The 16,744-nt window shown below is 45.6% G+C and overlaps 1 protein-coding gene across 1 annotated transcript in view; it reads left to right on the top strand.

Annotated features, from left to right (window-relative positions):
- The window catches only part of LOC119437815 (sodium-dependent multivitamin transporter-like), a 52,446-nt gene extending 36,073 nt beyond the window's left edge, over positions 1-16,373 (top strand). The window contains exons 11-16 of the mRNA XM_049660118.1: positions 2,216-2,283; positions 4,733-4,819; positions 12,289-12,446; positions 12,962-13,062; positions 13,656-13,750; positions 15,430-16,373. Coding sequence (XP_049516075.1) covers positions 2,216-2,283; positions 4,733-4,819; positions 12,289-12,446; positions 12,962-13,062; positions 13,656-13,750; positions 15,430-15,516 — 596 coding nt within the window. The 3' untranslated portion in view covers positions 15,517-16,373. The remainder of the gene's footprint in view (positions 1-2,215; positions 2,284-4,732; positions 4,820-12,288; positions 12,447-12,961; positions 13,063-13,655; positions 13,751-15,429) is intronic.
- Positions 16,374-16,744: the final 371 nt, after the last annotated feature.

The following is a 16,744-nucleotide window of genomic DNA, read 5'->3' as shown; positions in this document are numbered from 1 at the left end:
AGAAGCAGCTTAGCCTTTAGTTGTTGAAACATTTGAGTAATGTTGATATAGAAGATCCGTTTTTAACGAAACGGTCCGATGAAGTGTGTGAATTTTCGAAAACTGACAGTGATGTTGGTCATGCATTTTCCGTGGATGTTGTTGACTTATTTTATTTCGTTCCTCATAAGGCCTTATTTACTGCAGTCATGGAGTGTATTGAATGAAATGACCCTGTTTCTTTTCAGAACTCTGCTGGTATCTTTAATAATGACTTTTTAACCATTTTAAAGTTTTACTTAGAGTCCACCTTTATAACATTTGACGAGTTGTTTTTTCTGCAGAAAGCAGGTAGCTGCATTTTATCCTGTGTTTCACCAGTGCTATGCAATATATTTCTTTCACAAATGGACTAAGTATTGCACCAGGTTTTACCAGCTAACAAGGTTTTAAATTTTTTAGATATGTAGATAATTTTTTATTATTTTAACCAAGGACGAAAGTTTGAACTTCACAGAAGCTGTGGGCGATGTTTTATCCCTATATTTAGACTGCATGGAAAAGGCTTGGATTTTACGAGGGAACTGCCTGAGGGTTTTTTTAGTTTTTAGATCTGAACATTGAGTTCTGTACAGATCGGCTCTGTTGGGGCTATGTTCCGCGTGCAAAGAAAGGGCTTCTGCCTTATGATTCCTCCTATTCAAAACTAGTAAAAAGAGGAATTCCTTCACTTTGCCATGAGTCTGCGCTGAGGTAATGATGTATCCACAGGATGCAGTCGAGTTTTGAAAACCAATTGGCCAGGCTGGCTTCCGCTGGGTTCCGCTGGGTTCCCTGGTTTGCTTGTGACTAGCGTCGCCGAAAGCCTCTTGCAAAAAATGAAGAGAAGGGCAGTGAGAGCTGGGGCAGAGGTTACTCGAGAAGAGGTGAGACCGGTGGCTGTGCCGTATGTGCACAAGTTGACCCATAATTTGAAGAAGGCTGCGAGCAGGCATGGTGTTCCGCTCGTCTTTACAGCTCCTAAAAAGCTCGGAGGCCTTTGCTTCGCATAGGAAAAGGAAAGGAAAAAGAAAAAGAAACAGGCTGCGGAACTAAGCATGGACGACCGTTGATGAGATGTGCCGAAGGGGTAGTTTATGAAATTCCCCACTCCTGTGGTTGTTCCTATATAGGACAAACCGGGCGCTGTGTAAATGAGCGTATCAGAAAACACGAATGAAACGTTGAGAAAAATAAAGAGAGCCCAAATTTGCCTAAGCATATTAGAAACTGCCCCTCGCGTTCCTGTGGGCTATGCTTTTTTGATGCGCGGATTCTTGCCAGAAGTAAAGACACGAAAGCCAGGTAAATTATGGAAGCATTCTATATCAGCAAGAAAGGTAGCTTGTGCGTTAGTCAGATTTCCATATCCTTATACAAGGCCGAGAAAAAAATTTTTGAGCGTTCCTTATCATACCACACTTGATGCTTGAATGAATGTGCTTGTTGCGCAGACGCCGACTAACGGTATATATGTATGTGTCTTCCGTAAAATTACGCAGTTATGAGTGGCGCTCTGTCCTGTTGTCTTTTTTTGTGTGTGTATGTGTGTGTGTGTGTACGTACGTATTCACCGGGGTGGCTCAGTCAGCTAAGGCGTTGCGCTGCTGAGCACGGGGTCGCGGGATCGAATCCCGGCCGCGGCGGCCGCATTTCGATGGAGGTGAAATGCAAAAACGCCCATGTGCTTGCGTTGTAGTGCACGTTAAAGAAGCCCAGGCGGTCAAACTTAATCCGGAGCCCTCCACTACGGCGTGCCTCATAATCAGAACTGGTTTTGGCCCGTAAAACCCCAGAAAGAAGAAGAGTGTGTGTGTGTGTGTCTTCCGTAAAATAATGCAGTTGTGAGTGGCACTCTGTCCCGTTGTCATCTCTTGTGTGCTGTGTGTTTTTGGCGCCTTAGTATAGTTATGATGAACAGATACCAACTTGCCCAACATGAAGCTCTCTTAATCGTGATTTTGAGCAGTGCATGAATTGCTTTAGAAAAAAAAAAAATGTGCAGAGAAGAACGCTCTTTCTTTCGCACTTTTCCCCTAAAGCCGTTTATGCGTAGCGCAAAACTCCACCATGAATTTTGCTCTCTGGTGTCCTTTTTACCCATGGTGAAAAACAAAAATGACGAAAAAAATTATTGGACTGGCGTGGTTTTGTCATGCCACAATTTAGCGACTAACAGCGGCACATCTATCCCCAGCTCTAGCGAGCGGCGTCGTCATGACCGCGTTTGCCACCCTGCTTCCGTACCTGGGAACAGCTGCCAGAGTAAGTACACTAACGACGCAACTTTCCCGCTTCAAGGACATATCAATTTGAGGTGGCTTGTGTTCCTTGTGAAGGAATTTTTCTCCTTCAAAGTGCTTAAGCAAAGCAAATTTTTTTCTTTCGCTCCCCAGCCTCTATAGAAATAAATCCTGAGAAGTAGCTTCCTCACTACAGCTGCTGAGTGAAGCAGGGAAGATTTTACAGTGACAGCTACGAAGTTGAACATTGATAACGTGCGTGAACCTTGACTTCGTGCCTTATATCATCATAAAATAACGCAACCTTTCTTCTTAGTATGAACTACTCTAAATTTAACGGTGCTATTGGAGCCTTTTCACACTAGAAAGGACCACTCTAATGACCGCACTGAATGTCCATCAGCGATCAGGCCTTGAGCTACGATACGTATACTTGGCCCATGGCATAGTACCGCCGGTGCGTTTCGCGCTACGAAGGTGTTTTTTAACTCTTCTGTGACACACTGGTCTCAACGAGATACTTTATGTTTTCACATTGTGGGCTTTGTGTGTGTTATGTGTCTATAGCTTTGTGCACAGCATTTCAGTTATTGTGGCGTTCACTTGGATTAGCATGCCAGGCGGGTCGCCATGCAAACATCTCTGGTTTCCATTGAAGAACCTCTCTCTGTTTCTCTCTAAGTAACTAAAACAAAAAAAAGTAAGCTTTACTTTTTTTAATAACAAAAAACTGCAGACAACCAGACCGACCGCACTGCGACTATGTAATATACTGTACACGTGGTTGCGCTGGCAAAATCTCCGGTACAGCATTGACATCACGACTACCGACATATACATTGCGTACCTACCCCTTTAATGGCACTTCGCCACATCCAGCTCTCACCCGCTCTTGTGTTTATGACCGCCGTAACATTACAGCGAAAGCTGCTAAATGATTCTCATTTTCGTTATATCTGGTTATTGCCATATCACGTTACGCAGCTTGTCTTACAATAAAGCAGCACAGCGCAAGGGAACCAAACCAATATATATATATATATATATATATATATATATATATTCACTATAATAGCAGCTGAAGAATCGCGACTGTTAGTTTATGTATGATATAGGCTGAGGCAATTCTTTTATGTTAGTTTAAAAAAGAAAACCCTAAGCATAATTTGTGTTAGTTTGCCTACGCGTTACTAATAGTTGTCATTCAATCCCTCCAGAGTCCCCTAGATGACGGCGTAAGGGTTGCGTGTTACAAATGCCCTTTAGTCAGCGCACGGGATTTACGACTCATTTGCAGAGCGACGTCTAAGCGGCGATAAGAGCAGACGGTCCAACCACTTCAGCTGCCGGTCCCGAGCGCACACACCACATTTGGTACGCGTGTCCCAGGAAGGAGCTGCAATTACGCACAACGCCTGCTGCGCGTGTCTTGGAGAGCGCTCAACACAGAAAAAAAAAGCACTCAGCTGTCTCTGTCAGTGTTCAGTGAGACAACACGTAATTTCGACTTTTGATATAACAAAAGAAAAAAAAAAAAGGTTTCGAAACCTTTTTTTTTCTTTTTTTATATTGCACCATAGTATGGCTAATAGTCACCTGTTGTGCGCTATACTCACGAACGGGCCATTTGTCGCGAGTTCTTGTGAGAGCATGAGCTGACCTTTTTTATTTTACTGATATACATTTTCGCCACATTGCCTTACCAGAAGTTAAAACAGTTTTAAGAGACTAGCGAATAATTTACAAGCGATAGCTACGCCATTGTATATTTTTCGAGGTATAATGACACTGGTGCGCTTTGGTACGGAGAGGCGGGGGGGGGGGGGGGGGGGAGAGAGAAAGAACAAGCATGCATGCTTGTCAGTCGGGTAGCCTTTTGTGCTTTTATAGATCTGCAGTGTTAGTACTACATTGAAGGTCCCTGTTCGTTTACACAAGGGGCGCAGTTGCTACTGCGCAGCAAAAGCCACTACCTTGGCTTAGCTACTACTGCATTATGCTGCTGAGCCCGAGGTCACGAATTCGATTCCCTTCCGCGACGCGCGCTTTCTTTTGTGCGTGGAATGCAAAAACGCTTGTGTATTACAATTTAACTGTATGATAGAGATGCCCTGGTGGTCAAAACTAATCCCGAGTTCCTCACGTCTCTCGTAGAGCCCTGTACGTGTCAGCTTTGTAACGATCTCACAACTGAAACTATACTTCGATCCACAGACCTCGCATACTTGCTCACACTTGAGTGTTTCGTGAATGACTGTTGGCCATTGACAGCACCGAACACATGTACAGTGCTGCGATACGCCAGGGCTATTTTACACTTATGATTTTCATTGTAATTGTAGTGTTTTAACATCGCTTGCACGCTGCATAGCATAGTGCGACCATAGCCTAGCATGTGCCCCAGGGGCCGCGCATTGCGGTAGCAGATTGTGCTAAATGCTTTGCTGTGACCTTTTACTATTCTTCTGCAGGTGACCATAGTTATCTGCAACAGCATATCGGGTCCTCTTTCGGGACTCTTCATTCTCGCCCTGTGGTTCCCTTGGTCGAACACAAAGGTTCGTAAAATAAGCTATATATATATATATATATATATATATATATATATATATATATATACACGACCTTTTTTGTGTAACCTGAGAAAGAATGCACTGATGTCTTTGTCGGCTGTGGGTCCGCAGATCAATCATTCTGCTATCGCAATGGAACGACTTACTCGTCCCCGTGCGCCCAGTGTAGTGTAGATGCCACAGAACCTTAGAGCACGTACCCTGCCTTTATTCCTGCTTCGAGAAACCATACCAGACTCTCCGGCGCGCTTTGAGCCGACTGGGCATTCGAACTTTTACTGAAGTCACGATCCTGGGAGCGTGGCCTCACCCATCATCAGCCCAGAACGCCAAAGGAATGCCTTTTAAGTATCTGAAATCTGCGTACTTGCGGTTATAGGATATCCTGCGTCCTGTAACAGTTCTATTGCGATGCTATTGCTTTTCACGCTTCGTTAGTGGTCCATGCGGCGGATGATAAGAAAGGATTAAAATCACGCAGAAAGAATTATTACATTATACCGGCCTAGAATACTGCCACTGCGCGTCACTCTTCTGGCTGCGTTACGCGACGTTCATGCTGCGCCAGCGTTTAGCTTGCTGCACGCGCTGATAGCGAGCAGTGAGCGGACCGATATTGTTGAAAGCGTGGGCATTGAGACAGTGAGAAGAATCAGCTGGAAATAGCTGATGAAGATAAGAAAAGGTGACAAAAAAAGCTGAAAAAATCATCAGCGGACTTCTTCTATATCGTCGATGGGGTATACGTAATAGCATTAGCTAGATATTTTTTTAACACGAAAGTGTTTTATGCCGGGGTCCACCAAGACTTCACTGACGTATTTCCGTCACGGAAATACGTCATAGAACATAATACAAAGAAAGAAACCAGAAGAAAAAGTTCCACAAACATGCAAAATTTGGAAATCGAACCCACGACCTCTCGGTCCGCGACGATAGATCGCCGAGCGTTTAACCCATTGCGCCACAAACGCATTTGCAGAGAGCTACACAGACGCGCCTTATATATCTAACACTCCTCCGTGTACCCGCGCTCTTGCTCGGGGCGGTGCCGCCGCCTACGAGCAGAAAAGAGAAGTACTGCATTATGACACTAACGCGCACCGACAGTGAACGCTTCGGTGGTTTCAGCACTACGACGCCTCGATGCCAGCATTCGAAGGGACGCTGGCATCAAGAAGCACTACCAACGCCACCTAGGTGGCGTTCACCGTACTCAGCACAGCGGAGCGTGGCCTCCGCAATTAGCTCTGAAAATGTTTCTGAAGTTGATCGCGGAGGCTGCAATTACGACGCGCTGTACGCGCTGATTTGACTCGGTGACGATTCAGTTACGTGCTTTGTCTTGCGCGTTGTATTAGTGTGTCAGTTACGTGCTTCGTCTTTCGCGTTGTGCTAGCGTGTGCAGCGTAGTGCAGCTTCCATATGCACGACGGTTGCTCATGGTCATCGACGTTGGTAGTCGTGATGGAGGAGACGTGCCACCAGGCGTCAGCGTGGGTGCATCAACGCCTAAGGGCGCTTTAGCCACAAAACACCAATAGACATTATATATCAATGTGCAATAAACATTACACTACTTCTGTGAAGACACGTTTCACTTTCGTGTTCTATACCGATTCCTATATAAGAGGGATCAACCACATTTTTTTACATTCACAGATAGATAACGCGCCTTCTTGGTTCTTTTCATGAGCATGTCTTGTAGCTTCTCGCCGCCTACTCTGCGTTCTCAATGTACAGCGGTGAGCACTGTTAGGGTGAACACGCGAGCGCATGGCCGACGGCACTGTCAGCGCCCCGTTACGGTCATCACTGGAAACATTGCGCATGCGCATCACGCCTTCCGCGAAATAATTGTTCCACCGCGCGCATGACGTCATGAATGCACTTGTTCGTCGTCTGCTAGCCGCATTTTTGTTTTCTAAGCCCATGCATCCTGCATTTTAAGATTTCTTTAAACATCTGTGCTTGAACAGAACAAGACAAAAAAACTTGTATATCTATGGGGGCGTGTCTATTCGTTCCCTTCAAAGTTGTTGTGCATGCAACGCCGTATATAAAACAACCAAACATCTTTCGCAGCCGTTCACTCTGTCGCCAGATCGTACTATGGCTAGGGTTCCCGATGATGAACGGCGCTCAATTGTCGATCTTTCCCTGAAAGGTTATTCCCAGCGGTATAATGGCGCTTTAGTTAATAGGCCCCTGAAGACTGTGAACAGGATAATTCAAGCTTACAAGTATGAAGGTCGCCTTCATGATGCACCCCGCGCGCCCCGCCCTAAAGCTACCACAGACGATGAAGACGCCCTCATAGTTGCAGCTGCTGCTCGTAACCCTTTCTTGCCAGCCCCAGCAATACGCGAGGACTTGGATTTGGACGTTTCGGACACCACTGTTCGACGTCGCCTGCGTACTGCGGGCCTTCGCAGTCGCGTCGCAGCGCAGAAGCCACTACTAACGGCGGCAAACAAGGACGCACGACGGCAGTTCGCTGAGCTGCACGAAGCATGGACATCAGAAGAGTGGGGTCGCGTCATCTTTTCGGATGAGTCGACGTTTTCGACGCGACAAGACCAAAGATTGCGTGTTTGGAGACTACCAGGCACACGGTGAGGCAAACTTCCTGCTTTGAAAAGCAATTGTTTTAGTTAACGTCACAATGCCACGCAGGAACGACCCGGACAACGTGCAAGGTGTTTCTGCCAGTGGGAGATCGAGTGTGAACGTGTGGGGTGCTGTTTCAAGATATTATTTAGGGCCCCTGCAACGTATACGTGGACACTTATCGTCGGAACAATACTGCAACATTTTGAACAATGTGCTGTTGCCATATGCGAGCAGTTTATTCCCAGACGGCGATTACCTGTTCCAACGGGACCGGTTACTGATACACACGGCGCGGGCTGTCAAGGAGTTCCAGGCGGAGCAGCACATGAAGCTACGGGAATGGCCTCCGAAAGGAGCGGACCTGAATGTGATAGAAAACGTGTGGGGCCGTCTGAAAGCTTCTTTGGCAAGGAAGCCCCTTTATTCCGCGACTTCGGACCAGTTGTGGGCGCAAGTCAGCAACGAGTGGGAAAGGCTGAAAGCCGATCGGGAATATGTTCGATCACTTTACGACTCGTTACCGTCCAGAATAGCTGCAGTCGTTGCTGTAAGTGGTCACATGACTCGCTATTAGATTTGCTCATGTTTTTATATTTGTTCTCATGGTCTTGTTTAACTTGAATTGCAAAAGTGCAATTTTCTTGAATAAAAAGTTTAATAATTATCCCTCTTACACTCACTTTTTTCCTTCACGCGCCAATCTTCAATCCAGATGGACCTTGAAATGCAGAAGGTATCAGCTCAGCGAACAAAAATGCGGCTAGCAGACGACGAACAAGCGTATCGATGACGTGATGCGCGCGGTGGAAAGAGTGTTTCGCAAAGCACATGCTGCGCATGTGCAATGTTTCCAACGATGGCTGTTACGCGGCGCTGATAGTGCCGTCGGCCACGCGCTCGCGTGTTCACCCTAACAGTGCTCACCGCTGTACCTGTATGTACCGGCTCCTTTGCAGCAGATGGTATCGGCCTCGGAATCTGCTGCACGAACCGGAAATTCCCTTGCAACCTCCCTGACATGGCTGTGGGGGTTCGCTACTTATGCATTTGTGACTGTGACATACCCTCCCGGTACATAAGGAAACTCACGTTGAGAATATATGTTATGGCGTTGCTAAATTAGTTCGTAACTATAGGAAAAGTGCCTTAACGTCAACATCCTGCAAAGTGTTTCAACACAGTATCCAAATATATAAGGGAATGTCTTTCCCGCAACAAGTTTTTCAGTGAGCTTCAGCACGGATTTCGTAATGGCTTGTCAACGGTGACACAACTTGTAGAAACTACACACTTTCTCAGTGAAGTGTTTGATAGAATAAGACAGATTGATATCACTTAACTATATTTTAAATAGGTATTTGATACGGTTAGTCATCAGAAACTATTAATGCACTTGGGAATGATGTTGTGAAATTGCAATGTTGTTCGCTCGATAGAGGCCTTACTAACTAATCGCCAGCAGTTCATTACTGTTAAAGACGTTCACTCTGCCATAGGTTGTGTTGCATCTGGGGTGTCGCAGGGTTCCTTGCTCGGACCCCTGCTGTTCTTCATATTTATCAATTACCTCATATATGACTCACCGGTTCAAGCCAAATTGTTCGCAGACGACTGCATAATGTTTACTCAAATCAAATTGGTAGACGACCAAATCAAACTCAAACGAGTACTTGCATAAAATTAATGAATGGTGTAGGAAATGACAAATGTCCATAAACTTGCAAAAAAAAAAAACAGTATGCATTACATTAACACATAAACGTACGCAGTTGGAATTTACCTACACGGCTGCGCTGTGTTCGCGTAATAGAGTATAAATACTTGCGTGTCACTATACTTCAAACCTGCGCTGAACAAAGCACATAAATAATATTGTTGATAAGGCGAGTAAAATACTGGGTTTATGCAGTGCCTGGCGCTCAAACTCGCGCCCGCACCGACCGAACAAACCGCGTTCAAAATGCTAGTACGTCTAATATTGGAATATTGGTGCGAAGTGTGGAATCTGCATGGACAAAAAAGTGGGCTTCGCTAGAGGGCGTCCAACGGCGCGCTTTGCGTTTCATTTTTTTTTTCAAATATCGAAGTGACGACTCAGTGTCACCTCTTCATTACAGAGCGAACTTCCTTTTACTGAAATTACGAAGGAAACCAAAAAGAAAAAAGGGAGTCTCTTTTATGGCATAATAAATGAACTTGTACTAGTTAACAAGCATCGGTATATCAATGAAACGAAGTCACGGGTGACAACAAACAATAATACCAGGTTTGTTAAAGATATTAGTTTTTCTGAAGGCTGTTACATTAACTATTTCTTTTTACGAACGGCCAGTGAGTAGAATAATCTGCCGCAACGTGTGGTAAGCGCGAATGGTCGAGAACAGTGTTTTTTATCGTATTCAAGAGTGTCTTTCTTAGTAGGGGACTGTTTCTCTCGCCTGATTGCGGTGCTTCTAATTCGGGCTTGATGTTCGTGCCAAAGACAAAGGCGCAATTGTAATTGTTTCAAAATGTTCGTATTGTTGTAATGTGGTTGTGACATGTGATACCGTAGGACATTGTAATATTGTTTTTTATTGTATTGTAGGCATATTGTTTTATAACATGTGATTTCGAAGTATGCGTTTTATGTTATGGTAATGTTGTTCAGATTACAGCACAAATATGACCCACTCCAATCTAGGCCCTGTAAGGGTTCTGATAGTAAATTCTGATATATCAATAAAGACAGGGGGAGGGGTAGCAAGGAAACAAGGGAGGTTAAGCAGCGTCTCCGACGCTAACGCCATATGAGTACCAATCGCTCTCATTCAGCCTCAAATCAGAGACGCATAGTACCCGCTTATAAGCGAGGCTGCTCCGGTACTTCACCCAACTTATCGCTTACGAGCTCTAGATACGGCTCAAGCAGCAACGTAACTGCAAATGACACTGTAGGTGCGTACGGATTCCAGCCAAATAAATCAAGTGACTACGCACATGTGCACCGTACAACGAGAATCCGCATGGAGGAAGTGTTCGTCGCTTTCCGCACGCAGCAAAGGACAACACGGTAGTTTAACTCGGATTCGCTGACATGCTCTCCGTTAACTGCGACGGCTATGTTATGTCTCCTCTCTTGTGTCACGCGCTACGTCAGCTGTAAGCCACTGATCCGGAAACGCTGAAGCTGCCGCTAAGTTACCCCTGCCATCGTTAGAGGGAGGAGATCCTTCTCTGACAATACGCTTTTTGCTGCTGAAAAAAAGTCGCAGTTTCGCCCGAAAGGCGAAGCATCGATTGCACTAGGAAATTAATAGACAGCTATACAAAGTAGGGATATTAGTTTTATCGGCCGTATAAACTTGCAAACGTTCGCTTACTAACTAAATTAACAAGCATGGTGTGAGCGCGCACAGGCAGACATGAACAGATCACACTCGATGAGCGCGGACACTCGCTGTCAAAACGCTGGCGTGAGGAAGTGCAACGGCAGCAGCGAGCGAAGTGACTTTCGTGCTGTCTATCGCTTCAACGCAAACAGAGCGGCGAGAACGCAGCACGCACAAAGGTATGAGCTCTCGAAGCGCCTAGACTCGGTCCTCAACGCAGATCGCTTTCAAGATATGGCGGCCGCGGCCGCGGATACGCAGTTGTTGCGGGAGTACAACGCCGCCCCCCCCCTTCCCTACCCTGCTCCCCCCCGGAACCTAGCACGTGACGCATGATGGCGCGCTTCCTTCCCGCTTTCCTCCCTTGCGCGCGCGAGATTGAGCCGCAATCGTCGGCTCCTCCCGCACACTTTAACTCGCACATAAAGCATACGGCGTGCGGCAACGGCGTTATCGCCCTTAGACTTTATACAGGACATCACGTCGACGCCGACGTTGACGCGAACGGCGAAAATGCGCTTGGAGTGTCCATATAATTGCCATCGCATTAAAAGTAAACTAAGCGAATGCAGACCATAGGGCCTGGCAGGCAACAAACGGGTTTTGAGAACAAATGACTTTCGAGAGCTCGCGGTTATCGACAGCGTCGTACCCCAAGGTCAGGCTTTAGTGGCCATCATGTGAACGTTATAACGCGTAGAACCCCTTCAAGATTACAGCCAGTGCGGATCAGTAGAACCCAGTGGATTATTATGATCCATTTATGTTTGGTTCTGCTGAGGTTGTATCCCTGTCATTGGGATGAATAGGTACAAGGACAAAACCTTGTGTCGTGTCAAACAGCTCTGAAACTGCTACCTTTGCATGAGGGAAGAACATATTTATCCCTGACATGATAGCCTTGCACAATCGTGACCATAAAAGAAAGAGGTCAGTCATGCGATGCAAGATCGTGTCCTCATTTTTATTAGCACAATTCGTAGCTGCTAGCTGAGGAACGTTGGAATGGCATGACGTGTAGCGCAGCAAAATCAAGGACACAATAAGAAACGAAACACGCACTTGAGCGCTTGTGTGCGTGTTTCGTTTCTTCTTGTGTCCTTGTTCGTGCTGCGTAATAGTTTATGCCATTCCAAGATGATGAGCCAACAAGCCCACATCGCCATCCTTGTTGATGAATATACCATGCATTAGTAAACCCTGCAGTATTTATCCTTGTTATTCATGCACAAAATACAAAGCTTATTTCAATTATATTTATATTTATAATGTTCCTATTTAATTATCATTCCGACAACTCCGCGCTGCGTGATTCTTCTTAAGCAAATTTCAAGATGGCTCTTTTATTTATTTGATGCGGGCGTACTCCGGAGACAGCAGGACATGGGCAATATTTTCACTGGACTCACCATTGGATGAAGGCATCAGGGTATATTACTGAACAATAATGCTGCTGTTATGATGACCCAGGGCGCCACTTGTGCGACACTGCTGGCGTTGGCGTTGCAGCTGTGGCACTCGGTGGGCAGGAGTTTCTCAGGCATTGAACCTCCCAGAATGGACGTCAGCCTCAACCGTTGTCCGTACAACGTCACAGCCGTGCCCGCCGGCCTCGTTCCTTCCGTAGGGTGAGTTGGTCCACGTACAGTCGAGTCGATGGGACAGCAGACCCTGTAAGCAGAACTTCATGTCACAGATAATGAACAGAATATTTTATTTGACTGCCCCAAACTCCCGCTGAAATTGTAGCATTGTAGCTTATTCAGAAGGCCGTATTGACAGTTTGAGAGGAAAACACTTTGGCGTGGAGCGTATGCCGTGCGTCTTTTTGTGGTCGACTTTCTATGGTGACATTACTCGCACACCTAACAGTCACGTGCTAGAACTGTCATTTTAAACGTACAAACAAAGTTATATCAATATTTATGCGGTTTCTCCCTTGCATAGCAGATGGCGGTAACCATGTTCTATCACCACAATATCCGTGGGTTCAATCTGTTTTGCACGTTTGTTACTGAAAAGTACTTGTGGGCGATGTTTTCCTTTATTGACTTACACATACTCGTAATGTTATTCAATACGCCCGCGACGTCGTCACTATTTGCGCCCTTAAATCTTTTGTGCATACCTGTTCTTTCCTTAGGTCAGATGTGTTTCCACTCTACGGCGTGAGCGCCCCTTGGATGAGTGTACTCAGCGTCCTGTTCACCATCGCGGCCGGGCTGGTCATCAGCCTGGCTACAGGTACTTCATAATTGATTTTCCTTCAGTGTGGACACATGCTTGTACAATGGATTTTCACAAGTCCTCAGCGTGAATATTTGACTGATGTCTATGAAACTGACAGCGTCGGCAATGGTTGTTATAGCTTGTAGAGAAGATATAAGTTTTTGCAGATGCGATTGGGATGCACCGCCATGTAATAGAGACAGCGTACAGTTAATATTACTGCTGAATGCAAAAAGGAACAGAAATAGACATATTCGCACTTAAAACAAAAACCAGAGTGAAGCATGGCTCATTCTGCGTCCAGTCCAGCTATTTTACAGCGTCTATATCATGTTGGCTCAGTTTTCTTGCAGTATAGGAGGAAACTAAGGTGGTGGTGCAAAAGGCGGGGACGTGCTTTGCCTGAAATTGTGGTACGCGAGCGTCATTTGCTCTGGGAGCACGGGTATTTTACCGAACATTAATTAACTGAGAACACAAGACGTAAAACATGCAGATTGTCGTCAATGAAAATAGACACAACCTGAATACAACTTTTAAATATAGCAACGTCACATGCATTGGATCCGTTTTTTTTTGTATTGATCACCAATTATTTAAATTTTTAGGAAGCCGAAAGGAGGTGAAGAGAAACTTGCTGCTATCCAGTGGGGCAATTGTTCGGATCTGGAGGTGCGTTGGACTTCTTCGTAGAGAAGCTGTGGTAAGGTTCACTTACGTTTCCCGCCGTTTTATACAGGGTTCCTTCTTGTTTGTTGAAGCAAGTTTGTGCACATGTTGCATTATTCATGCTCAACAAATTCATATCAACCGTTTTTGGTTTGCTATCCGGCGTTGCATATATGATGATAACAACTGTAGTGTCTAGCAAGAAGATAATATATCAAAGACTCCAATGAAGTCTTTTTCGGAGCTCCTTATCAACTTAGCCTTAAAGTGATCGCGACACGTTTGACGTAACAATTCCGTTTGCCGCGAAACGTTGAGCCCGCCTATGAAGGTGCGCTCGTGGACACCTCAGCGCAATATCATTCTCATGCGTCTGTCTCACGACATGCGGCGAAATTTCCTGGTATACAGACACGAAATCGGAGTAGAGTTTGCGACTGAAGTCTTCAGAAGGCGCCCATGGAGAGACAGCGGGACAGAGCGAATACCTGAAAGCTAGTGAAAAGCATGGTGACCACATTTTGACTGTCTACCGCGCGGCTGATGCTTATACCCACGCGATTTTGAGGAGAGCGACGGAACGGCGATGGGTTTCACGCCATCAGCAGAAGTCAAAGACAAGGGTTGATTCTCAATGGCACCGTCTAGATGTCCGCGTATTGGACTAACTAACGTGGACTATTTTCAATATAAGCGGTGCCCCTAAGGAGGGCCAATGCAGTCCCGGGCTTGTCATCGCCCTCCGGGATGCAGGTGAGGACGGCGAAAGTTTCTGAATCCGAGGCAGACAGCCGCTTTTTCCTCACATGTATATAGCCTGTAGCAAATTTCGCCGCGATGGCAGCGATGACCACGCTGCACACATACATCCACGTATACAATTTGTCTCAAACGCGTTCGCTGTCGAGCTGGCGTTGCTGTTGCTAGCACAGGCCTGCTCCGTGTACGTGCGATATATTTTGTATATGGCATACGAGCTCACAGAGCAGATCATCAAAGCCGTGTGAAGCGCTGCCACAAGTCCTTGCTACAGCTTCGGCCGAGACCATTGTGGCTTGGGTGAGGCAGGTGACATTGGTTCTTTGATGCCTTTCTTTTTAAGTATATGCAGTGTAGATACAAGCAATTGCGTAGTTGTACCTATCTGAGCTTTGCTTTAAGGACAAAGTTGCCTAAGGTCAATCTTCTGAGGCTACTTTGCCATTTCCAGGTTAGAGAGAGAGAGAGAGAGAGAGAGAGAGAGAGAGAGAGAGAGAGAAAAGTAATAAAGGAAAGGCAGGGGGGTTAACCAGGCTGAGCCCGGTAGGCTACCGTGCACTGGGGAAGGGCGAAATGGGATTAAAAGAGGATTCCAGTTTTGAGAAAAGAATGCGCGTCATGACATGGCGGCAGTCACGTCAGTATTTGCAGAAATTTAGGCAGTGCAAGTTGAAGATCACGCTGTTTGGATACAAGTCATGCCAAATAATAATTACATACAGTGCATGTGTCCTCCGAGAAAAATATGCTATCGGTCATCTGTATGATCAGTCGGGCCGCAAGCAAATCACTGGCGCGCGCTGCAGGTCCACTGTTCCTTATAGTTATTAAAGAAGCACGAAGGGATGGCTGTTTGAAATACTGAGCTATCATGATGAAAACACATAAAATTGTTTATGCGAAATAATGTTATGTGATAATGTTATGCTGAAATATGGTGCGTCTTCTTCGCAGGCTCCAGAAGCAAGTATTGAGGCGCCTAATGCTAAGGAAGCCACACTGCTTCTTCAAATAAGTGAACAGAAAATTGGGACGTGTTAGTTACTGTGGAAATGAACGTTTTGCCTTTTAACCCTGACATTGCTGAATATTGGACCAGTCCGCAAATGAGGTTTACGACCGACGGCATTAGCATTATTCATCGAACTTTGCAGCCATTATCGAAAGGATCCTGAGCATGTAAATGCTCCTCGCCTTATTCTACAGGAGCGAATTCTAATGACCCCTGTGTTCTGTTCTTGCCATTGGAGATGTAATAGCCATTGGGAAGGTACAGCACGTTTAATGTTCTTGCATAGGCCTTCGCTACGTCCTCCAATTTGTTTTGACTTCATGTGGTAGGGCGCTGCGTGTCTATGTCTCGAATGTGCGTGTTTTCTCTTCTGCTTTTCGCCATACACGTTCCACGCCCCGTAACTATATAGGAATACGTTCATAGAACTCTGTCTGTCTTTTAGACAAACCCTCGACATGTATGATTTGTCATCTACGGAACACTGGCTATGCACGACCGTAGGGTCATGGTGGTCGCGCGCAATAACAGAAAAGCACGTACTATTATAAAAATGGCGCATCATGAAAATCCTATAAAACCTTTTTCTAAAGCTTATGAAACAATAACAGACCGTTCATCTCCTGAAAAAAAAAAAAAACGAAATAAGAGGCACAAGCTAAATAGCCTTAGTTTACCAGAAGAGGATATCAGTGTGGTTTGTATAGTCATCTTGGTCATTGATGTCAAATCAGTTGACGTTATTCGACACTTAGTGCAGGATAGCTGAATTTGGTGCGTAATAGCTGGGACACCCCCTGTGCGAATGTATACGTATTTCCAGGATGACCTTGACGTCGTCCTTTTGGAATAACCACTGCACCATGTGCACCACGCAGTTTTTCTACAATGGCCAAATAATACAATTGTCAACTGGACAAACGCTTAATAACACAAATCAACATCCTTGTAAACTGGCCTACACGAAAAACAGCGCGAGCCACCTTGAAGGCACTGCTGCGTTATTTAAAAGACACCAAACTCAGTGACAAATTGTGACTGTACACTGTGTGACGTAGGATGGGACGTTGACACTATTCAACACTAGAACGCCTTCGCAGACTGACAATGCCCACAGAAACAGTTCAGTTGTGTGTGTGTGTGTGTGATTTTTTTTCTTTCCTTTTTTCCCCTTTTTTGTACTTATTTTTTCTCTCTCTCTCCTGTCGAATCCCTTTACCCCTCCCCCGGTACAGGGTAGCCAACCGGAGATAATGT

Source organism: Dermacentor silvarum, chromosome 1, assembly GCF_013339745.2.
Source record: "Dermacentor silvarum isolate Dsil-2018 chromosome 1, BIME_Dsil_1.4, whole genome shotgun sequence".
NCBI classification, from domain to species: Eukaryota; Metazoa; Arthropoda; class Arachnida; order Ixodida; family Ixodidae; genus Dermacentor; species Dermacentor silvarum.
Note: the sequence above shows the minus strand (reverse complement) of the source record. Positions and strands in the feature narration are given on the sequence as shown.